General features: G+C 46.9%; 1 protein-coding gene across 7 annotated transcripts in view; it reads left to right on the forward strand.

Moving 5' to 3' along the window:
• The first annotated feature begins 230 nt into the window (after positions 1-230).
• The window catches only part of XIRP1 (xin actin binding repeat containing 1), a 33,515-nt gene continuing 8,300 nt past the window's right edge, over positions 231-25,445 (forward strand). The window contains exons 1-7 of one of the 7 annotated variants that reach the window (XM_075746733.1): positions 231-326; positions 1,693-1,826; positions 3,092-3,146; positions 4,547-4,939; positions 6,153-6,234; positions 22,196-22,356; positions 23,975-24,028. In XM_075746733.1, the coding sequence (XP_075602848.1) occupies positions 1,702-1,826; positions 3,092-3,146; positions 4,547-4,939; positions 6,153-6,234; positions 22,196-22,356; positions 23,975-24,028 (870 nt within the window). In that variant the 5' untranslated portion in view covers positions 231-326; positions 1,693-1,701. Of the gene's footprint in view, positions 327-1,689; positions 1,827-3,091; positions 3,147-4,537; positions 4,940-6,152; positions 6,235-12,003; positions 12,155-22,195; positions 22,357-23,974; positions 24,029-25,262; positions 25,360-25,445 lie in introns of those variants that run through there. The other 6 variants (XM_075746732.1, XM_075746735.1, XM_075746734.1 and 3 more) reach the window with 6 other exon arrangements.

Genomic DNA, 25,445 nt, shown 5'->3' on the forward strand with positions numbered 1-25,445 from the left:
TTGGGTCTAGACGGCTATTCATGGCCCAGCTGGGATCTGAATTGACCCGGTGTTTTTATGGGGAAGAATGAGACCTCGATAACTGGCAATAGGCTGACAGGAGCAGGGAGGAGGCTTCATCTCCTCCGCTCTTCAGTGCCAGCTCTCCAATTCACACCATCCCCGTTCCCACATCAGCTTTTAATATTTAATTGCAGCTTTGCCAAGGGACTTTGCCTCCTGTCTTGTAAAGAAGGGGGAGAGGAAGGAGTCAGAAGCGCAGTACTGAAAAGCCCCAAGGAGACTATCAAATGGCAGATCTCGGGTGGAGGAAAGCACTCTAGCATGTAAGTGATTTTACACAAAAACCCTCCCAGATCACAGAAGATGGAATGAATTAATATCAGAAAAATCCTGTAAACCTTTAGCAACTGGGGGATGCTGTGCTGATTGTGGGAACTGTTCGGGGTGGGCTGAGAAGAGTGTTTCCATCTACTGCTTGTACTGTATTTAAGGAAAAGGGGAGATATAAATGGAAAATCAGGGAACATTTCCCTACTAACAGAGTCGTTCTGCCACAGAGTAAATCCCTCAAGGGCTCTTCACCTGGAATTGTTTAAAGTTAGACACCACTGCAAAAATGGGAAACAATCCCTGGACTGTGGGAGGTGGGAGCCTGTGATCTAACAAATCTGTCTCTTCTCTAACATTATGGAAAATGACCTGGAAAGAAAGAAAAAGGAAATTTCTAAAGCAACTAGTGAGAAATATATCTCCCTCCCTCTGGTCTTGATTTTGGATGTCTTAAAGGCATGAGAGGAGAGGCTGAATGTCACCCCCTTCCCCACGAAAATCTGCTCCTCTTGAGCACATCTGGAAATGAAAACCCAAACGCGTGTGGACGCTGGCTCTGGGCACAGCCTAATATTCAGTCCAGTGCAACAGAAATCACTTATGAAACATATTTTGCCAACAACATACTTCTAAAACAAGTGCTTTCAAAATCTAAATAGAAGTATCTAACAATCCCATAGTTCGAACGTCTGGTCAGTAATTAAAGAGCAATTATATATAACTTGTAGGTCCCTAGAGCTGTGTCTAAATTCAGAAAATGAACCACAGATGACCTAACGTACTTCCAAGTGTCAGATCGGTCATTGTAAATCCAATGCCTGAGACTTCTGCTGCGCATTTCTGAAGCCTGGAAAACAAGAACATTTTTGGCAGAAGAGGCCAAGAGGTGCTTAATTCTCCAGTTACTGCCTGAATTCAGAGCTGGTTCAGGTCTATGCAACATTGGAAAGATACGAACATTTTAACCAATGATGCGTATGCAAAATTTTCATCAAATAATTTTAAAATTATTTCAATCTAATTCTTCTTTAGGTTCTTTCCCTCTCCCTGTCACAGAGATGAACTGGGTGATCTAAGAGAATGAGAAAAGTGGTAGGCAGAGGTCGAAAAGACCCATTCCCCGCATTAGGAGTAATTTAATTTAAATTGTGTCTTCTTTAACTCTAATTTATTTTTTTCAAAAGTGAATTTGTGTGATGAGGTTCGCAGATGTATCAGTGAAGGCTGTGTTTGTTCCACTGCCCTTTACTGATGCACCAATCCCATGAGTGGAGATGGATGCACTAATTGTTGGCCTCTTTTCCCTGGATCTTCACATCCAGCACTGTAACCTTTGCTCTCTCGCTTCGATGCCAGCAGACAGAGAACATGGAAAAAGCTGAGAAGCTGAAGCCAGCTCAGTCCTTTCCTTTTCTGTGCCATTCTCCAAGGAGCAGTCCAGAGCACAGAGCAGTTCTGAGAAAATCTGTGTCTGTCTCTGAACTGGTTGCCAGGTGGGTGATTAATCTATGGTTGCAGTTCACCTTAGATCTGAGGGGTTCCAGGGTAGATGCTCCCTCTCCCACGTCCATAACAAACAAATCTCACTTAGATAAGGTCTTTCCAGCATCCCAGCATGTCAGGTCTCAAGTTAGAGGCAAATGCTTTTCTGCCATAAGTGCTCTTAGCTATTACCAATGCATTATTAAGTCTTGGAAGAAAAGTCCTGATTTAAAAGCCAGACACACTCGACAAACTTCCCCAAATACAATGACACAGAGGAATTTGCCCTCAACCCCAATGACTGGAGCATTCCCAGATGGATAATTAAAGCTTTTAATCTTGATAGTCTGTAAGGTGCCACGAGGGCAACCAGCAAATGCCGGAGAGATGAGCTGATGAGGAGACAAGAGGGGTATGGGCATCTCATGCACTTCTGGTTTCTCTCAACTGTCTCTAACCAAAATGCTCCAGGGAGACTTGCATTTCAACCCAAGCCCTTTAAGGGCTAATTTCTCTTCTCTTCTCTTCTCTTCAACCCATAACTGAGATCAGACCACAATGCTGCCAAGAGTGAGACAAATTAAGATTAGCAACAGAACTCGAAGTACATCTCCCTCAACATAAGAGTGACAGAGCAGCTGTCAAGACTGTCTCTTGAACTTCCCCTTGGGACAGTTTAATTCCAAATATCCCAAACTTGGTCAGTTTTCACTGTAAATAGTCATCTATCTGACAGGGTTTTTGGAGAAAGTCGAAAGTGCACTCCCCACAGCAAGGAAGAGAAGGAAGGTGGTTTCTTCTGCAAAGGTCTCATTCCTGACTGGTGTTATATTAGGTCAGGTACTGACTTGATAAATCCCTTTACAGTAAGTTAAAGCTGAATAAATAAACAACGCATCAACCTTCTGGAAAGCCTGACTGTAGCTGCAAGTCATGTTTCAGCAAAATGCAGTAATACATCACTTTCAGCCAATATACCCCCCTCAGCACACCCTCCACCAGTGGGGAGATGGGCTGCTCCAGGGACACGTCTGTATGGAGCTTGGGTAGAGAGGCCTCATGCTGGATCTAGTGGCACCGCATTGAACTAATGCATTAAACCTAAAACCAGTCCTCTTCAGGGGATTTTTCACATCTCTCCAAGATTGCATTTAAAGTCTGTTGGATTTGATATTTTCCAGAAGGTAGGGGAAGGCATAAAGAGCCTGTCTACTATATGGAAAAATACAGTCCAGCTAAATTGGGGTTAAGATGCCATCTCCTGTCTTCCCTGCAGGTACCAGAGCATCCTGGACTGTGAAAGCAGCATGTCTAAGCAAGAACATCGCAAGGTGAGAACGAAAGGGTCAGACCAGGTGGGACAGAGCATGTCCTAACAACATAATGCTCCAGTTTTTGGCAATTAAAGACAAACAAAACCCTAGCATTTTTTGCAATATCTGGTGCTGTTCTGAGGACATCTCATGGCAGGTCAGATCCAATTCTCTTTTAGTACATACAGGTGGACTGACACATATAAGATGCTTGAGGATGGGATGAAAGCTTCATATATAACATTCAGATTGCTCTGGAGTGAATAAATTGTAGGGGTAGAGCTTAATGGAAGACCATCAAGAGGTGTAGGACGTGGCAGAGGATTTAGCACTGGTTAGTAAGCAAAGGAAGGATCTAGCCTGAGGCAAAGGCACAGAAAGTCATTAAGGCACCCAGACAGCTACACTGGGCTGACAGGTATGACACTGAGGCATGTCTGGCCTTATGCACCAGTAACTGGAGGTTTTTGGGGTTACCCTGTGTGTCTCAAATGACACAACCTACCAAAGAAAACTGTCTACCCTAGGGTGCAGAAATTACTTTCTTGACACTTTTGACTGTAATGGGACTTCTACATCAAGTTCACAAGTGCATTTTTCTCACAGCTACACTTAGATGTCTACATTTCAGCATCTTAAACTGAATTGCCCCCTAACTAGAAGCTGTGACTACTGTTCTCACATGATGGAAAGGTGCACCTCCCAGCTACCAGTGTCCTTTATATCATGTTTTGGTTGCAAAGTCAATAAGGTGCAGTTCTTGGCTCTGTTTTTGCATGCTGGGTCGGGCTTTGTGATAAGGGCCTCTTACAACCCAGAGTAACAATGATAAAATCACACACTGGAAGCCAGATAACTCTGGACTTCATCCAATTTCCCTGCTGAAGACAGGGTTGATTCCCACTAACCAGAGAAAGCTGAATTGCACCTCATTAAAAAAGGCAGAATCTGAAAATTTTTATTTCTAGTCCAGGTTTTTAAGATGAAATTGGAGTATTCCTATGAAACTAGAGAGAGAGGCATTTTCTGACTGTTTGGAAACACAGTTTTCTAGAGGAAGAGGATGGAGACAGGGATAAGACAATGATCCAAGAGGGAAGACAGCCAGTGGTCATATTTTTTCTACTTCAAGGCTTTATTGCATGACCATGGACAAATTAGGAAGATGCACTGGAAATAGGCAAGACAGAAACTTCTCTCACACTTCTGAAAGGGCTAGAGTGTGTTTAGATCGTGTTCCTGACATTTACTCTGGGGAACATAGAGCAGAAAGTGATGGGACATTCTTTCATCCCAAAAGGTTAGAAGGTTGACAGACATGATGCTTGGAGTAGAAGAGTAGGAAATAAAAACTTCAGTTGATTTATTATTGACATTAGATATGAGACTATTTTGATGTTTGTTTGAGTTTTTTTTAGCTCATGGAGAGAAGATATCTATCACAGACTAATGTCAGTCCAATGGGGAAAAAACATGCCCTATCTCAAAGCCATTGCAAGTCCATGGAGGATCTTCCCATCCCTAACATCAATGCTCCAACAGGGAATCTCAAAGGACTCCTGACCAGCTTTGACACTCCTAAAGCCACTCAACGGTGTAAGACACTACATTTTGCTCCACTCAAGACACCATCTCCCAGTGGCATTTTGAGGGAGAGGGAAGCTGATACCAGAATCATGACGACAATCCAACCCCTGAGTGTAGAGACCAAACCCCGTAAAGACCCATCCTTCCCTTCCTCTCTTCAGAGTATCCAGAGGAAGACACAATGGAGTCCTGCCACCATCAAATGGAAGGAGTCTTCTGCAAAGGTTAGTAGGTGCTTTTTTTTGAAAGCTCCTGGAGATTTCTTTTCTTTGAGCGGCCAGAGTCATCCTTGTAAGTGGTTGGGCTTCATGGTGGTGCTTCATCATCCACTGATGCCAATCCCTGGGCATGGGGACAAGCCTAATCTTCCATGGTTTACAGCAGGCTTACAGAGGAGCCATGTTGTAACATCAGAGCTATGATCAGGATAGAGCTTGATCCAAGATGTGGTAAGGGTAAGCAACAGAGTCTACCACAGAAAACCCCTTGGCACATCACCTCCCTGAGGCATGGAGACCACCTCTCTTTCTGTATTATTATAACCTGGCAGAGTCATCACCAGATCCTCAAACACATGCTGGGTTTCCCTCAAGCCAGGTTCTGCAATGCCACGTTATCCAGTGGAAAAAGGGTACCATGTCCTGTGACAAGTGAAAGATAAACCTGACTCTGCTGTTAAATAACAGAGCACCAAAGGAGCTGGAAATGGATGTTAGTGCCAGTTCATGCAAGCAGCTAAGAATGGCTGGAGCCAGGCAACACCTACAAGCAACCACAAATTCATAACCACCTATGGCTTAAACTTCCTTCCAGTCCATTACTCTACCCAGACACACCACCACATCTCCTTGGCCCAGTTCTCTCAATCCAGACACCCATCTTTCTTTCTGTGCTCCCACATAGTTTATCTCTAGCCCCATTCAGCTCTAGGTAATTTAATGGTATCAGGGGCACAGGTCCTATGTTCAACCATCTCACCACTGTATGATATCACCCCAGTGATTACTGCTGCACAGGAGGGACTGGTCCCCTCAGTGGGAGTACAGCAAAGGGCAACACCAATCATTACTGGCTTTGAGATGCTGAAATCATTCTGGGAGCAGGCAAAGGAAATATGGATGGATAAACCTAACCCTGAAAGAGCAGTAATGGTGGCCTCAAAAATAAGAATGGGTAGAGAAAATACCACTTAGCTCTGGAAACAGAAGAGGGGCGAAAAAGTTGTGTAACACTGTCCTTGGAGAGAACAGAGCAAACAAGTCTGGTCAGGTCTACAGAAAAAAGATCCAAGCCACATGCAATATGTGGAGGCAATGTCAGGGCCATCTTTGCCTCTGGAAAGCCTCTGGTGCAGTTGCCTTCCTCACACGGCGGCATTATGCAGTTCCTCTCTGTTTATGGGAATTTACCTGTTTACCTGCTGTCATTCCCGCACAGGAAGGGAAGATGTCCCACAACAGACAGGCGATCATCTCCTTGGTGCCGGATACAGCCGATGACTCAGCCACAGGCAGAAGCTGTGAGTTGGATTTATTTTGGTTACTGGTCATCATCGCTAGTCTTCTGCCAGCTCTATAGTCACAATTGGGAAGGGTCTACTTGTTCCTTGAACAAAGTTGTATTTCCCACGTAATCCCAAAGCACAGACTGACCGGGTGATTCTGGCTGGGGATTGTGTGGGTACTGCCAGGACTGGCCATGCAGGAGTGTGGCCAAGGATAGGGAACACAGAGAGCAGACGACCCCGCGACTGCAGCCTTCCAGCCCTGATTGGTCCCATTGCATGGATCTGGCAAATCCCAGCACACCTGGGATCTGGGCCAGTGATGAGGCCACAGAGCCACGCTGAGTCTCCCTGTGCTGTTATCCCAGCATTTAAAAATAGCTGGTATTAGATACCAAGGCAGAAGTATGTCCATGTTTAGTTTGGGATGAGTAATATCTCCCTGCACCTCAACCTTGAGGACAGGAAAAGGGAGAGGTTCCTTTGTACCTAACCAAGGAGTCTTGGCTGGGCTCTTTTTTGAATTTGGCAGCAGTGGTGTGTCAGACACCATCATCCTTGGCTTAAGATAGGGTGTGTAAGTGATCCCTAACACTATGATATCATCGGGACTAAAGCAGGTCAGGGATATTTCAAGGCAAGAGGCATCTGTGAAGAGTGACAGATCCAAGCTGAAGCTTTGCATGGAAAAGGGTTCAATTTTACCAAACTTTGCTGTTTGATTTGGGGCAGAAAGAAAGAGCTCTCCAAAAATCCCATAATGACTGGCTTTTAGACTAGTAGACCATCCTACCTCCTTTAGGCCTGGATCAGCAATCCAGGGACCCCATATCCCATCTATCTAGGATTTGTTCTCTTTCCTTTCCATTTCTTCCTTTTCTTTGACACAAGAAGGGAAAGAAAAAAATCACATGCTGCCTGGATTTGAGACACTGTATTTAATTACCCAGCTGCATAGGAAAAGAAGTCTCTTACACGAGCACACAGACAAATGAAGGAGCTGAAGTTTCCACAGTATTGCTGGGATTTTTTTTAATGTCAAAGCATGTGAAGTCACCATGCTAAACATGATCACAGTATTAACTGCAGTGTGCCTTTTACAGCGCGAGGAACATCTTTTCCTTTGGCTGGTGAATGATGAATCATGGTCTATCTTGGAGCCTTACACCAGTCTCCAGCCCCTGACTCAAAGGCCTCGTAATAGCAAAGACTTCATGTCATCTCCTGCAATGTTTCTTTGGTAGAGCTAGGGTTCGCGTGGTGTGGGGTCCTTCTGGGAAGGCAATTGCAGCCAGGGAGCTGGGAATACGACAGCTACCTCTGATGTAGGTGCTGGATTTGCTCAGAGTCAAGAGTTGTAATGCTTCCTAAAAAAGACCAGGAACCAGCTGTCCCATATCTCTTCTTGGAACAAGACATGTTCGGAACTATACCTGCACTGTGCTTGGTCATTCCCATGGAGCAAGAGAGACATCAGTGCTCCATGAGGCCCAGCAGTGACCAGGTCAGTTCTTCTAAAGAAGTCTCCTCACCATCACCCAGGGACTGCCCCACAGCCCTTCCCCAGGGCTGAGGAGAGGACACTCAGCCAATGCTGTGACCTGGGATGGGGAAGGCAGTGTCAAGTGGTCTGAAGCCACACAGCATTGTAAGGTTAAGCACAGAGCATGGTTCTCAGGTTTGGGACACCGTGATATGGAGGACGACAGCTTGGCAGTGTTCAGGACAGCTCTGCTCACTGGCATTTGGCTTATCAGCAAACACATGTCCATGCAACAGTTCAGAGCTGACTAACTACACGTGAAGTCAAAGCACCGGTTGCTGTACCTCTTTCCAGACACGTGTAGTCACCTCTGAGACACTGCTGGAGTCCTGAGCATTGCTCGAAGGGGAAGGCTGATACCCCCCTTAGAAAAACCCCTTCCCAGGCAGCTAAAGCAGGTGGCCTACATCCCCAGCCACGCTGACAATATCAGATGATCCAGAGGAAGCTGCCACCAAAGACCAAGTCACTAATTAAAGAGGTCCAAGCGGCTATAGTTAGCAGTAACGAGATTAAACTGAGCAGTGGAAGACTTACACGATAGAACAAAATACTTCCTAGGAAGGAAGACGGTAAATCAAGGAACGATTTTCCCCAAAGGGAAATGGTTGAAAGCTTGAGCCCTTTAATATTAAAGAGGAGAAAGCATCAGCTAATTTGCTGCAGGTAGAGTCTCCTGAGTACTCTGGGTTTAAAAATTAACAACTTCTGGATGCATTCTGGCAATGAGACAGAGGAAAATCATGGCCAAGAAAGAGAAAAGACGGGCACACAAGCAGGCACGCCATTCTCCCAGCTCACACACATACATATGCTTGTACATGTATGTATTAATATAACTCCATTATTCAGTGCTTTCAGCTGAAGGGCACACGAGGATGTTACCTCGGTGCAGTGCAAAGATGAAACAGGAGCATGACGTGACTGCAAATTACAGAGCATCCAGCCAGCCTCTTAAATGCATTTAATTCCCTCCTCCCCCTCCCGCGTTCTATTCTGTATTCATTTCGACCACTACCCACAGGGAATTTTCAAAGCAAGGAGAGGAGGCGAAGGAGAGGGCAGAAGACAGTGGGTTCCCCATCCTGCATGCAGGGAGACCCAGGCTTTGTTGCAACACTTACTTGGTGGGGGATGTTTTTTTCCCCTGCTCGCTGTAGCACCCGCACTTTCTCCTGCAAGGGGGTGCGGTGCCATCTAGTGACAATGAAACCATCCCACTTCGGTCCCAAAATTAGTCTCTGAAGGATGCTGCTGCACAGCAGCCACCGGCCACGGTGTCTCAGTCCCAGGGTGGAGGGACACTGTCACCCTCCATGTCTCCATGACCTGGGGCCTTGCAGCCAGCATCCCCCTTCTGCAGCACCCTGTTCAGCAGACTGGTTTGAGAGAACGTCACTAGTGAACTGGAAAGATGTGAAAGGTGAGGAAATAATGCTGATTTAAGATAAAAGGCTGTGCTTGTGCTACAGACGGCTCTGAGTTCAAGGCAGCTCTGGCACTTGCAATGATACAGGCTCCTGAAGTCAAAATAATCCTTAAAAGCTCGTTTCCCTTTCAGCAGTTGTTTTTCATGAGCATGACAAGCAGGAGTCGAATGTCGGGACTCCTGTAAATGGCCAGACAGGAGGAGAAAAACCCTTCCCCTTCCCCAGGAGCTGTGCAGAGCAGTCAGGAAGCTCAGATCTCGCAGGCTTGCAGGAGAGTGCTCACAGGAGTAGTGTGCAGAGGCACTGGTGGGGGCATATGCATGGAAGGCACAACCCATGGAAGACCAGGTCCTCCACCTAGTGATGGAGAGAGAGACAGCAGGAGCACAAACAGCCGGCCGTGCATGCAGGCAGACCACCACCCCTGTGTACATATGTTATATGTTGCACCTAGACAGACAGGCAAGCAAATACATGTTGCAGACAAAGAGAGAGCTCCACATAAATGTATGCATGCACGCTGTGTCTTCCTGCTGGGCACATGCATGCCACACGTGTGCCTGTCGTGCGCAGCTGAGTCGATACGCTCTGCCCTTTGCCTCCTTCCTTTATGTCCTTTCACCCATATGGAATAAGTAAGATACCTCTGTTCCCAGCCTGCTGCTGTGTTTGCTGCCACCCTTGCCACCCAGTTCATGCTACCTGAGTGGGTGTGTGTTTGCTGACAGCCCCTGCCACCCCCAGCCCTCTGACTCACGGCCTGGCTGGCGACCAAAGACCTGTCTGTCACACTCCTAACAACATCCCTCGCTTTCCTGCTTCACGTCATGGGATATACTCAGCACAGACCACCTCAGTCTGGCTGTATATCCCCCCCACCCCCCAGATGGTTAAATTTCAGCCCTTTTAATTTAGCTTTGTTCTCTGTTCCTCATTTATTGATGGAAGCAACAAAGAACATGGAGATCACTTTAGAAGGAGGGGTGATGATCTTCCTAGGCAGCAAGCTTAGCACAGACAGAGGGGACTGGTAATTCGTAGCCTTGTGGGATGTTTAAAGAAACTGGGCTATGGTAGGGAGAAGCTGGGCTCTTCCAGGAGCCTCAGTGAAAGCAGATGGTCATCTGGAGCTGGACGTGATGATGTGATGTGATGTGATGTGATGTGATGTGATGTGATGTGACGTGACGTGACGTTGGCAAGGAAACCTCATTGCATGCTGAGCTGCAGCCTGGTTGATGTGTAGCATCTTCTCCAGGGACTGATACCTGCAGACCCATAGGGAAAAGAGAGGGACAGCAGCTCTTCCAAACACCCCTGTAAAACTCCAGCAAAGTTATTCAGGAGGAGGGAACCAAAAAACTTAGGCATCTCAAGCTGGAAAATCAGCAGCAATGAGTTGCTTGGCCTTTTAGAGCAAAAAAGCATGGATTCCCTTTGAGGACCGGGGTCGTGGTTCACCTACTCAGCACGATGCTTCTGAGATCTTTATGCGACCAATGAGCTCAGCTGAAATGGAGATGTCCCTGTGCTACACACTGTACAAATACATTGCAGAGAGGCTGAAAGACCTTGGGGAAGTACCCCTACCCTGTATTTCTGACAGTGCATTGGGGCACAGGAAGCCTAAGACAGCTTCTGTGCTAGCAGATAAAACAGATAAGATTTTTGCCCCGAGACCATCTGGTCCAGCACATCCATGCATCTCTCTCCACCATTGTGGCAGTCTCATATTGTCTGGCATTGGGTCCTGTGGGCCACGGGCATGGCCTGGGAGGGTATAAGCAGGGTGGGACTGAGCATGGGTCTCTTGTGGCCCTCGCCTTGTGTTTTGTGATCCTAAGCACCTCTGAGGGAGTGTTTTATCTCAGGTGATGGTGACCTCTGGTACTGATGTAGTCAACCCACATCTTTCATCGCCACATGGTGATTTACTCAACCACAAGCTCTCTAAAGGTGTCAGAAAAGTAAACCAAAGAGAGAACAGCTGGACCTGATTCAAACATTACTGGGTACTTCAGCTGTATCGCTATCCCAGCCTTGTAAAGGTGGACTGTTAAAATAAGCCCCAGAGACATTGATTATGTTTGTATTTGTAAATCAGCATGGCCAGGCCAGGGTCTGCAGCTCTGGCACATAGTTGCATCCACCATTAATATGCTAAAAATAGCACCCATTGCCCAGCTGAGCTTTCAGGGCATGGAGAGCCCTCCGGGGCTGACTGCTTTATTGCTATTCCTCTCCAAACATGGCCCAGAGCAGCTACCTGCAGCACCGCGTTGTTAACAGAGGGACTGCAAGGATGGGGATGATTCCCAGCTGACCATAAAAGAGATAGTTCGATCGTCCTTCTTGGCATACACGCTTCCCCTCACTTTCCTAAAATTTTTTTTTTTCTTAGTTCTAAAATATTGGAACTGATAAGGAAATAGGGAACCAGAAAATGTAGCAAATACCTGTCACCTTCCTAGCTTTTCCCTTAAAATTTTGGCTGTGGCCAGAGGTGGTGGGGCCTGGCCCTGCAGATCACAGCCCGAGGACATGACAGTGAGTCAGGGAAATGCCTCTTCCCCATTGCACCACTGCCTGGAAGCATCCCCTGTCCCATACTGGATTACATCAGGGGAGGGGTATTTTGAATGAATCAACTCTGAAAATAAGCCAGGCCCCCAGACTTTCCCAGCCTCCGTGCAGGTGATTGACTCAGCCTGGTGGAAGAGCAATTTCACTCTTCCCTAAAAATAGACCAAGTGGTTCATCCTCTCAACATAGCCCAGCGCTCAGCGATAAAACCAGCTGCCAGAGACCACTGGGAGGCAGTGAACAGGACCGAGGGTGTGGGGAGTGGAGCAGGTCTCCTCGTAGGATACACTAAGGGCTGCCCGGCCGTGAGTTTCATGTAGATTTTCCGCTGGGGCTGTCTACGGTGTGACACAGCTGTTGGGACTACCGAGACCTCCCTGTAAGTAATTTTGGGGTAGATTAGAGCGGGGTGAAGTGTTGCATGAATATGAACCTCAGGCTAATGTTAAAACGCAGGGCAAATGAGGATGCTTAGCATCCTGTGCTATGAAAGCAGTGTTGCAGCTCATGGAAAGTGATGGATTTTATTTTGTTGGCCCAGAGTTTGGTAAATCCCACCCTCTGCTGCAGAAGGTGCTGTCTCTGTGTTCTATGGAAGGTGGCTTCAGTCTGGTTCAGCACTGGTGTCTAGGGCGCTTGGGCATGTTCGAGGCAGAAACAGAGCATTGTACATGTGTGCTTTTCCCCTGTCCTGAAATATTGAAGTTCCTAGCTTTGAGGTTTAAATTCATGGGGCCAGATCTCAGTGTCTACTCTCTCCTCAAAAAAATACTGTTATTTAGCATGACTCTGGTCACCATGACCAGCAATAGGGGAAAGGATCTGCAGGGGATTCGGCTGAGGCAGATGGATGCTGGGGGTGAAGGGGACATCTTCCAGATCAAAGCCGTGTTCAGGACTGGTAGGCAGTAGGCAGCAAAAACGTGGAATGTTCGAAGGGAAATGAGCTTTGCTTCATCTTACATCCCTAGAGAACAGGAGGCAAAGTAGGATTATTTAAGGAGGGAATTTCTTTCCCTCTCTCTTCTCTCCTGTCTCCAGGGAGGGCTGAGAAATGTGTTTGTGACCCTGAACCAAATAAAGGGTTTCAGGCGTTTGTTGGGTTAGCAGCATTAATATAGCTTCCTATTTGTGCTCGTGTATGGAAAGTAACTCCAAAAACCTGCACAACTCTATAAGACGGAGCAGAAACCTACCCCTGTGTGCACATGTGTGTCTCTTACGTGATTATCCTTTTACCAAAGCCTTTGAGCTCTAAGGTCTGTGTCATGGCCAGCAGAAGAGAGCAGGGACTCCAGGTCCAGGTCTCGGTGCTGCCCCTCACTCGCTGTGTGAAGAGCCTGACCCCAACGGCCTGAGCTGAAAACAGTATTTTTCTGCTCATGCATTTGGTGGTGGTTAGTATTTCCTTCTGGGATACACGTCCTGCTGATTGCTGCGAGAATAACAGAAATTCTTTAACTTTCCCCAATTCCTTCTAGGTGTCCAGTTTTCACCCAAATCATTGCTGGAAAATATGTGAAGTATCTTCAGGGTTTTATTAGAAAACAGGGATTTGGGGAAAGAGAGGTGGGGTTGGTACCTGACTTGATGAGAAGAGGCAAAATATGAAAACCTGTGTTCTTGCCGATGCAAAGTAGTAGATAATCCACTAGTGGCAATTAAGGGATCCCACATGGATGGAAATTTGTAGGAACATCCTACAAAGGCTGTTTTCAGCCCCTGAATAGATGCAGTGTTTTGCAGAATATAAAAACCTGTTTTTGGGGGGAAACCAGGCTAGGATGCCATAACCCTGTTGCTAAGAGGATGGAAATCCTTCTTCAGCACCAGCAAAACCCCTAAGTCTGGCTCTGAACATAGTAGCAGGAATATCTGCATTAAGTACTGTAGAACCTGGTATTTTACTCTTTTAAAGCCAACCATTTCTCTCCTCCCCTGTATTGTCACTGGCAATTTGCCTCATTCAGAAACAAATGGAAATGCCGGGGAAACTCAATACCTACAAGTGGGTTGGGGTTTTCTCTTTAAAGGATACTGCTAAATTTTTTTTTAGCTATGGCTGTTTCTTCCAAAACAGTATTAAGTTTTCTTGGCTGTCAGTGATAAAGGGCTGACAGCAGCATGGAAACACCATGATAAGAATAGAAAGCAAAGGCAGGGTCTCAACACTCCTCAGAGGCGCATGGTATCCATGCAATGCCCCCGCGTAAACACCATGGCATGGCTAAGAAATGCTTAAAGATGCACGCCACAGCCCTGATCCCGGCTGTACTCTTCATCCCAGGCGGGATGTGCAGCCGGTGATGCTCACAGGACTCATGCCTGTGCAGACATTCCCAAGGTATCTCTTCATGGCGGTTAGAGAGGGCTTCCCTTAAAAGGTCTGGTATTCGCGGCATGCCAAGAAGCCCTCTCCCCAGGCAGAGGTTATTCCAGAGGGTAGCTTGGTATTGCTTTCCCTGGGGAATGGGATTTTAGAGGGAGGGAAGCTGCTATCATGAATGGTCATCTTGCATTGCAGCCTGCAAGGGCTGAGATGTTACTCTACGGGAGAACGTAGAGCATGCAAAGGACACAGAGCCTGGCAGAGGGGTTAGGGATAAAAATAGTCCTGGTGCCGGACAGCGTTCAGGGATAGGTGAAACAGAGAAACAGGCAAATAAAATCAGCTCTCTTTGGATATCAAGCAGGGGTGTTTATCACTATTTCAGTGAAAACCCCCTGTATAAATAACAGATAAAGAGTTACTGGAGGGTACGAGAACGGTGCCGGTGTGAGTGGGGCGTGATACACGATCCCCAGCATGTCAGAGGGCAGTGCTGGGTACCGAGGTCCCAGCGATACACAGCCTGGGGGAGCGATTTATTAAACGTCCGCTCGGCCTTTATTAACCATTTGCAAGTAGCAGAGGGACGTGGAGAACGAGGCAGTGCCTAGCAGATAGTCGGGCTGCGTCCACTTTATCTAGGCACTTTGTATCCCAAAAGCGGGGGAGCCGGCTGGGTGATGTTGAGGGCTCTCTCTAAGGAAAGACAACCCCACAGCAGTTGCCCACTCGGGAAAGCCACGTCCCCAACCAGCAATGCCACTCGCAGCTGTCTCTCAGCAGAGCTTCTTGGCATTTTTTGGTACCAGGAATAGAGTCCTCCACATTCCTGGATTTTTGCAAAGCCCAGAAATAGCCCTGAGCTGACTTGGGGCTGATACTCAGCTCCGCCTGAGGCTAAATTTTCCCAACTCTTCTCAGGAGCTCTTTAAATTACCTGGGGGCTGTGATGTTGCTCCTGCAAAGGGAAGTCCAGCTGACACTGAGGAGCCAAAAACATTTGCAGAAGTGACTAAAGATCATCAAGCGTCGGTTTAGACGTGTAGAAAATTGTAAAGAGATCCGAGTTTGAAACTCAAGTGCAGGAAACAAGACACTCTTCAGTAGCTGTTTTTTCCTCACCCCCTCTCACCCTCTCAGATTTACAAATGCACCTTTCCATATGTGCAAAAAGTTAATTGTTTGACTATAAATTAGTAGACAATTCCTAAAGCATGAAATAATATTTAAAATCTTATTTCCTCTTCAACACAGCTGCTCTTTAGTTACATTATTTTATTTTATTGATTTGTTTAGCACCTTCCTCTGGTTCTGGCACTTTTCATTTCAACCCATTTCCCACTCCAGGATTCATATATTAGCTCTATGTGCCAGAGTTGCTCAAGTGATTGCAGCATATGGCTTGCAGATAGCACAAAAGCTTTCTTAAACCCTTTCAAAAGAGAATGATTTATATTTTTTTTATGTGCATTAGTCATTACATTTATGATCTATACCAGAGATGCCCCGCAGCTCCAAATCAGGGATCTATTGTACGTGATGCTGGACAGACTTACTTGAAAGAACAAAGTCTACTCATGAAAGTTTGAAATCAGAATAAAAAGTGTTGTTAAGTTGTATGGGGTTTGTTAGTTATCTAACTGTAATCAGTGGTGTTCTTAACATCTGAGTTGATTAGGTAAGCATGTGAAAATCTCAGTTCTCGCTTTCAAAGGTCGATTCCTAGCCCATGTGGTTATTACAAAAAGGTAACTTGGACCAAAACAATCAAAAAACAGATGACTTATTTAAAAAAAACAAACATGTTTACAATTGTCACTCTCTCACATAATTGGCCAATCCATGGCAAAAAGAAAAAGCTTGAATTTCAAATCCTCACTGTCCTTTGTAGAACTGAAAATGAGAGAAAACACTGCAGTCTGCAAACAGAGCAAAGTGTGATCCGGGGGTCAGGAGAGAGTACTCGTGCAGATAAGCAGGATGTTTTAGAGCATCACTGGTCCTCACTCTTTACTAGAAGCTGCCTAAAATCCCATCGACGCTCCCTGCTGCAGCCTTGTCCCATCATTTTTCCCCTTCCTTTGGAAAAAGCAGCACACGACATTTTAACATGCACTCAAGCCTCAAGAGCAGGTCATGAGGCCAATGAGAAATAGCTAGAGATGTTGTCCCCTCCTCAGGACTACCCTTCCCCACACACCCTTCACTGCAGCATCCCAGGACCACTCACCGTTTTAGCAGCCTCCAAACTGGGGCATTGAGGCAGCCTGCCCTGCTTCCCACACCACCTTCAGCATGCATCTCCTCCGGCAAGAGCTTTTCCATGGACCAGGGCCACCAGCGCAGGGCTTGGGGCGAGAAATTTAAACCTTTCCCCTCTGACCGAGCACCGCCAATGGGCTGACAGGCTCCCGGATTAAGTGGCAGCACTGGTTTCCCAGCCAGCTTTTATGGGTGCTTACCCATCCGCATAAATTCCTCCAGCCCAGCCGTGGAGCAGTGCCTGTATTTCCGAGCCCGTTTTGTCAGGGGATAGATTTTCCAGGGGCAAAGATGGGAGGAGGATGGGGTAGGTGCGATTCAGCACATGCAGCTACCACATCTAGGGATAGATGCCCTTAGAAATGGGGTCCTCATCTGCAGGGACGGGCTTCCAGCTTCAGGAGGGGGACAGTGAGTTGCTGAGGTTTCACTGACATGCACACTGAGGACAAGCAGGTGGGAATGGGGCACACGTCACACGTCCAGCCACACAGCCTGAGTCAGGAGTCCCAACTGGTAATGACCATCCAACTGGGGATAACGCGTGACCCATCCCAGGCAGGGAGGAATAGCAGAAATGGCCCTAAATTCCCAGGAAACAGCCAGCCCAGAGCACCACAAACCCAGGAAATCAGGAGCATTTCCATGTTGGTTCACTTCCATCCCCTTGGAAAGCAGAGTCCCTGCCATGGTATAAAGAAACCTCTGTTTTCCAGCCCTGATTCCGAGATTTGCTCCCACTGGCCTTCAAGTGTTGGGTTGTGAGTTTTGTGCTGTGGGATGCACCAAATGTCTCACAGCACCCGAGCCATGGCACAGCCAGGGTATGAGACCATAACACATCTGAGCTTCATGGCGTAGGACATGCCGTCATGGCAAATTCAGTGTTGGTCTGCAGAGGATCGACGTCAGGCGGATGCTGAGCCATGACGGAGGATGCTGTATTCCGCTGGCTGGGATGGGATGCTCTTTGGAGCACCGCTCCCTTTGTCGAGCAGTGGAGGGGAACAGGACCCTGGCACAAATTTCACGCCCAGGTTATCCCTCTCCCTCCAACTCGTGCAAGCCCCGTGCAAGCCTGTGGCTGATCTCAGACCCCGTTACACAACCCCCAGTTCACAGACCGCCCTGGGGTGCACGCAGCGACACAAAGGGCTTTGCTTAGCAGCTGTGTTTTCTCAGGGCGGCTGATTTTGGGAGCAAAGCCGGTGACATGTGGTTGGCCAGGCGGGCCAGGAGACTGGTGCTGAGCTTGCAGCTTCCTTTTTTAATACGTGACTCAGGCACTCGGTAGCTCACTGGGGTTGTTGTTGGGAGCCAGGCTGCAAAGGAGTGCCAGCGGCAGAGGTGGTGGACACCAGCAGGTGGGTAATGTTGTTTCTCTACAGGATAAAGCAGTTCAAATAGAAAGCAGAGTGAGACGGAGCTGCCGTGTTATTGGAGAGATGGGGTTTTCTCAGTGGAAGGAGGGCGAAAGTGTTTTTGTGAGTGATTTGTTTTCCATTTGTTGGGAATTGACTGTCAGGTGTAACACAATTACAGTTCAAGAGACCTGTAATATTATCTTCAGCGGGAGACAGAGCAGTTGAGTGATTTATGGGCAATAACTGAAGAGGAAGTGAGTGAATTTTTACATGAATATTTAAGAGTCTTTTTCCCCCTGATGCCTTGCCTTTTCCTCCTGTGTCTAGAAAGATCAGTGAGAACAAACGAATATGAGCAACGATTTTCCCCAATTGCAAGTTTCCAGGTGCCACAGCCCTCCCTGCTCACCGTGGGGATGGCTGCTGGCGCAGAGAGGCTGTAAACCAAGCCCGAGCTGCATGTATGTGGGGCAAGGAAAGAGCTAAAGAAACCCCGACAGCTGCTCCCTATGGATAGTCCTGACATTGCAGCCCCTCATATGAAATGTGCAGATTCATCCGGCGCCAGACGCTGGCACGAAGGACATTTTGACAACAAAGCCCAGCGGGGAGGAGCATTCCCCATATCCTTCGCTTAGACAGCAGTGCCGTCGGCTGCAGTGCCAGCCGCTGGGTGGGATGGGAGGAGGGGGTCCTCAGGAGATCTTTTCTTCTATTTTAGCTCACGGGGGGGGATGCTTTAATGCTTGAAGTATCAGGTTTAAAATCCCTGGGGCCACAGTCAGTGCTAGTCAATCAGCGCCGCCCAGGATGCATCACTCAGTGAGGAACAGATGCCGAACATGCCAGCGGAGCCCTTTTGCTCAGCAAGGCAGAAACGTGGAGCCCGGCACAGGTCTCGAACTGGACTTCCATGCTCTCCATCTCATACACAACAAATAACACCCTAAGCCCAGTCTGCATAACATCCTTTGGCTTTGCTTTAGCATCCCTAGCTGGGAAGTTCCCCTGTCCCTGCCAAGGGATGCTGTGCAGCGGCACCGTGCTCACAACTCTTGAGATGTCCTAGGTGCCACTTGGATGCCGGTAGCCGCACACACACGCCAGCTCAGCTTTCTCGTTAGCAGAATGAACTGTTGTTCTTTCTCTCTTATCTATAATTAGCAATTTAGAGGGTGGCAGCAGCCTGTTTCATAAGGCAGAGCTGCATGGAGCGACCAGATTTTCTGCAAGCGCAGAGCCAGCCGCCCGCCCGGCGGGTTTGAGCAGCCCCGATCTAAGGCTGGCAGTTTGTGATAAGCAATAAGCAGAGGGCTGTGCACTGCAAAAATGTCAAAATGAAGAAGAAGGAAAAAAAAGAGAAAACAAAGGCAGCGATAAGGGGAAGGCTTCAACGAAAGCCTTGTATCTAATTATATCCGTCATTAAAACAGAAGCCCTGTGGCCTTTCATCCATCCAAGTTAACGGACGTAGGGCTAGGCAGCACTGAGGCTGTGCTATTTTCCACTGCATGGACTGGAAATCTTCCTTCAGCTGCATTATTTGTTCTTGGCCGGAAGGGCACGTTGCTCTTCTTTGTGCAGCATCTCACCCCACGGGCCCATGGACCAGTACAAATTATATCAGCTCAGCAGTAATACCCATAGCCTGGGGTGGGAGGAGACCATTAAACATTATCAGCCCAGCTCTAGGACATGGGGATGCTTTCGCTAAGCATTTAGCATTGAAACGGTTAAGCATAGCAATGCTCTTATCAGCCTAAGCTGGGTCCCTGCCTTGCTGTGAATTGCTCCCTTCTCCTAAAGGTATTTTTTAAGAGAGTTTTTTTTAGCATGGCCATGCCCTTGCTGAAAACTTGTGTTCATTTTCCCAACCAGAAAGGCTGCAAATCTGCTCTTGGTTTTCTTCTGCTGTTAAAGCTAGCAAGACTGGCTCTCCCCATTGCTCTTACTGGAAGGCTTAGCCAAACCTTGCAAGGAAAAAAACTTCTGTTTTCCAGACTGATTGGACCCCTTTTGCCTTTCCAGTAGGCAACTCAGCAATGTAGGAGAAAAGAGAGAGATTCCCAGGCAAGATTTTTCAAAGCTCTCTTCAAAGCTTTCTGCAGCTAGTTGAGCACATGCTTCAGTGTTCTTCTCACAGGGTACGGCCATAATAAGGAAAGACCATGAAATCCAAGGTACCTTTGCAGGCAATTAGTTAATTTTCCATTTTTACAGAGCGGACCCCTTCACATGTATGCCTCGAGCCTCCAAATGGAGAAGCCTGATGCAGCAGATAGAGGGGCTTGTGTTAGCAGATATCGGCACCAGTTCCTATAAAAGTGGTGTCTCAGCGATGCCTTGACTCTCTCCTCCTCATTCCCAGGGTGCTGTTCATCTCAAAAAGCCAGGGATCTAGTCAAAGTCTGGGGTCTCTTGAGCAGAGTGGGGAAAAACTGATGTCATCAGAGGGTGGTTTATCTTGCAACCTTGCAGCCTATCTTAAGATGCTCCCTATCTTCCCCAGCAGTGCCAGTGTCTCCGCTGTAGATGAATAATTAATTTTGACTCAGTGTTTAAGCTGCAGACAGCAGAAATCAGGGAGAGAGGCTCCATATTTACATGGTGACTTGGAAATAAATCATTAAGGAAATGTCGTCTTCTGTTTCCTCCCCTCGTGTCCTAGTGACCTCTGGCAGAACAGGGCAACTAAATCTGTGCGGCATCCAACTGCTTCCTCATGTATCCAGCCTCGGTTCTGCATCAAAATGCCTGCGCATCTGCAGGAGCAGCTGGAACCAAGGACAAAAGAAGCCTTGGGGTTTGGCACCTTTCGGCAGCATGCTGACCGGTGTCTGACAAGCTCTCCAGGGTCCCTCTGCTCCTATCTTCATGGCTTTTTGGCGCATGTTTGTCCCCATAAGAACTGGTATTTCATTTGAAGCACCAGCTCCTGGAATCCTGTTAGTGTATAACATTAGCTGTTGTCACTTTAAAATAAAAACAGAGTAAATCTTCTGTATTTTAGAGGAAAACTAGAAAATCTGAACTCAAAATGCAGAAAACAAAGAAAAGAGTCATTAAGTTTGTTATTTACAAAATCTTGTGATTTGGAGGCTGAGATTTGAGGGCAAAGAACACTAGAATTGCTGCAGTGCTTCTAGTGTGCACATATTAAAAAGTACATCAGCCCTTTCCTGGCTGTGCAATAGCTGGATTTGTGGAGAGAGAGCCCATTGTTCAAACAGAAAGCATTGCAAATACCGCACTAAATCCGAATGCAGCAGTGCAAGTCTGCAGATAAAAGGAGAACCTTCTAGTATTTTTACAGCGGTAACAGAGAAATTACAGCCCTGACTAACCTGGAGGACTAAGATGCATCATATAGGTGTAAAGCTCCATACACGTCTGTAGTGGGGGATGGAGATGGCCATGCTGCTGACACCTAGCAGAGCAATGCAAAAAGAAATTCCTTAGCTAGAATTTGGAGTTGCCTCTTTCTTTGAAAAGTGAACCCTTCTACTTTAGAGCCATTAGTTTCGATATGAACCTCTCTCTGGGGATGGACACAGCTCTCATTTGGAGAGGGAGAGGAAGTCTCTTCTGTTTAGGTGGACGAGGACCAAGGGGGGTGGAGTGCAGTGGATGGGAATGAGGGAGTGTTGTCTGAGCATCATCCAAAAGTGCATGACTGCTCCAACCATCCAGTCCCTCTGGGCACCCCTCAGGAAGTCTGGCTAATAGATCTCCTCCTCCCAGAGTAGCCATTTCTCCATCAACCAGACAGGGACATCCTCAGCTGTATCTCCACGGGAGGCATCTGAATGCTGAATATCTTTAATATCTCAGTAATGCCTTGCTAGGCCCCAGTGGGTGCCCCATGGGAGCTAGTGTATCTCAAAATATCAGATCTCTAAACTAAGAGCCGGGTTTGGTCCTCTGGCTCTGCCAAAGACTCCCTGCTGCATCCTTGGGCAGGTCTCGTAGCCTCTTCATCTTCTAGTTCCCTGAAACGAGTTCACAGGGGAGACGTAAAGATAAATGGGTGTACCTGCACGTTGATGGGAGAGCGATGCGAGCGCAGAGCAAAAAAAAGGGAGAATTGGTTGAATATGCGAAGTTCCTTCACATCTTCTGACTCACTGCTGTCTGGTGATGGCCTTGTCCGGGGATGCAAGGACGGGTGTCTGTGCTCCGCTGGCAGGATGGTGGCATCAGGTCACTGCCCGATGTGTTATTCTCATCCAGGCTCAAAGTCTGTTTCAGCCATGAAAGAGGTGGAAATGTCCATGTTTTCTCCCTGAACCAAAAGTGCATGATGTTATGTTTTGGGGGGACCAGGGCAGAGGCTGCCAGGGGAATCGATGTGCAGACGGTGGAGGCGCTTGGCAGAGCCCTCGGTAAGCGATGCTCGTGCTCCAGGCTGTCCATACCCTCGAGTCTTTGGCACATAGCTCACCATGCACGTCTCTCCCTGTTTCAGATGAGAGGACGCGGTCATTTTTAGACATATCAGACAACACTAGCCGCATACTTCACCAAGGACAAGGGAGGTTCTCTGCACCCTCCGTGAAGGAGCTCTCGGCTCTCTATCTCTCCCAGACAGCTGCTGCTGCTGCTCACGCCAGCAGCCCCGCACAGCCGGTAAGCACTGCACATCACCATCCTCCCCCAGCGGCATCCCAACAATGTCCTGTCCCAGCAAGTGGCTGTAAGAGGGTGAGAGAGAACATGTCTGGTTTGGTAAATCTGGAAAAACGTAGCTGCTTTTTTTTTTCTTTTTTCTCCCCCCCCCCCCCCCCCCCCCCCCCCAAATGACCAGCTTTTCCTTGCCATTTGCAAATATTGTATAAAAGTGATCAGAGGTGCTGATATGTATATCATAGAATCATTTAGGTTGGAAAAGATCTTTAAGATCATCCAACTGTAAACCTAGCACTGCCAAGTTCATCACTAAACCATGTCCCTAAGTGCCAATAGGATGTATACACTACATATACATACACACACGCACACATATATACACTTTATATTCACACATGCACACACATACACACACACACACGTCTACATCCACTAGCCCACACAAACAGTTTATTCACACATAAGATTTCCACTTTGCACGTATATATTCACATATTCACATCCATGGAAGAAATAGCACACAGCAACACGTACACCTCCATGCTATACCCGTTCCAACACACGCACGTATATATGTCCATATATGTCATAGTCAGGCATAATTTTACAGTGCACCCTCCCTGTGTTCTTCCATTTATAGCCCTTGGTCTGGGATCCAGCGATTTAATCACCCACTCCAGGCTGATCATTGGGCCATAGGATAATGCAGGTTTTAAGTGTTATGAGGCACTGAGCTACATTTTTCCCATTTCCCCAGCTACGCTGGTGATCCAGGAGTAAGGTGAGATGTAATTTCACATCAGCACCTTTCCCGCAGGCTTATTCATGTTCCCTCCCACTCTCAACCTGTTGCAGGGTCCCTGGCCAAAGATGCAATTTCTCAAGTGTGTATCAGGGCTCTGTACTGGAGGAGTCCAGACTGAAGCAGCCCAAGTTGATAATAAATAAGTGGAGAATGTAACTGGAAAATTATAACCAGTTACCTGCAATGAAGCAGGTTGAGAATCCTGTAAAGGCTGCCCCATGATCCGTGCTTACATGGGTCTCACTTTGCACTGGGATGCACGAGGACCGTGAGTCCTGCTCAGCAGTGTATGATGGGCCATACTGCTTGCTGAGAAATTTTTCTTCACTAGAAATGTCTCTTCACCAGAATCTGTACTAAACTGAAATTTCCTAATTAATCTTCATTCCAGTAAGACGTTCTGGTTGGGAAAAATAGAAATCTGAGCTAAAAATAAGAAAAGCAATTTCAAAACAATGAATTTCACAATCCATAATGCAATTACAAATGTATATCAGTTTTATTTTAAAAATATTAAAGTATAAACAAAAATATAGGCTAAATCAAACTTTGGAGAAATCAGTGCCTGTTCTGTTTTCCCTCAACTCTAAACAAATGTGTTTGTGGTTTCATGTGTTGACTGAGGCTTTTGGAAAAAAATATTTCTTATCAACCTGGAATAAGACCATTTTTCCCAGCTGTACAGAACTGCCAGCAAACAAAAAACCCTCACCTGCAACGGTTTTCAGGTCTCTGTAGCAGATACATATATATACAGATAACAGCTTGTCTTCCTGTGCTGTTTGATGTCATTTCTCCTTGTGTCTTTCCCAGAGTACTGTGAAGGACAACTCCATTCGCTCTCCCCACAGCCAGAAAAAAAGCAAGGTAAGAAATGTTAAAGATAAGCACCGTTATCTAACCAAATATTTGTGGACTGTGGTGGAATGTGATTTAAATACCCACACAAGGCAATGAGGAGCGCTTTCATACTGAATATAGCTATCAGCTGCTCAATTGCCCTTCCCCACATTCAGAAATTCTTCACAGATTCAAAAAACCTCCTTATTTTTAAAAGTGCTTTCAAAGTATGTTGGCTCATGTGAAAGATTTGCATTTTACACTTGCTGCAAAATATGCTGATTTTGGTATTCTGCTTTTTTTTTTTTCTTTTTACTAATGTTCAATACTTATTTTTAGCCAGAAAAATCTGTGTGTAACAGAGTGAAATAACACTGTGTGCCATTGCTTTGAGCAACAACTAATAATATTCCAGGCATAACTCTACAGACGTAACTCCAAAGGCATGCCAAGGGTCAGCAGATCTGTTTACTGAAAGAGAAGCCACCAGGATTACAGTCTCTTTTAGATAATGATTACAGGCCCCAGCTACCTTCCCTTTGGTTAAATGCCAAGCCAGCACACATTGCAGGTATTCAATTCAGCGTTCGGTGCCCAAGTTTCCCAAGCTAAGGAGAAAAAAATGCAGAAAGTGAGGCTCAAAGGTAGGCTAAACAACCACAGTCCACCCCATTGTTACGGTACCCTCTGTTCACTTCTGTACCAATGCCACTATGAATTTGAGCTGAGCTCCGGCTGACTGAGTCTAAACAGGTCTAATTTTGCTGGCCCTCAGCTATGGGTGTTACCCCAACCTCTGGTGTGAGTCCAACAGAAGAAATCATCAGTCAGACAAATGTCCTTCCCCAGGCCCTCACTCCTGTGCAGTGGGCAGCCCATGGTGCTACCAAAAGCCCACCATGCCAGCTGCCTACCCAAAAATAGGCTATCAATCATCCTCATCATCTCAGTTTGACACTTTGGTTTGGTTTCCTCTCCCCATTTTCTTCTTGAGACCTCTTCATAACGAGCTCCTTGGCTTTCTCCTGCACCCATATCCTATGTTCCCAGACTCTCTGCAGGTCCTCACACTGCCCTGGACATTTGGGAGCAGGAGGGAGAATTTTAGCTCGGTACTCAAAGAAAGCCTTCTTCATGTTATTCTTGTGGTCACTCTCTCTTGCTGACACAGTCCAAATCGGGCATCTCTCTTACGCTGTAGCTGGACCGAATTCTGGGGACTGTAGACTAACCACCACACATGCCTGGATTAAAGACCTCGCTTTAGAGCGCGTTGCTGTGGAACCAGAGCTAACACCAAGCCTGGAGCGTGTGCAGTGGTGTGATGCTTTGGAGTGCTGTGTGCTACTGAACCAAAGGTATGGAGCTCAGTAGGTGCATGGATTTCCCTTGTTTGGATGGCTTTTTCCTTTGCCGTTCTCACTACTAATGGCCATGGGGTTGG

The sequence above is a fragment of the Balearica regulorum genome, chromosome 2 (assembly GCF_011004875.1).
Source record: "Balearica regulorum gibbericeps isolate bBalReg1 chromosome 2, bBalReg1.pri, whole genome shotgun sequence".
NCBI classification, from domain to species: Eukaryota; Metazoa; Chordata; class Aves; order Gruiformes; family Gruidae; genus Balearica; species Balearica regulorum.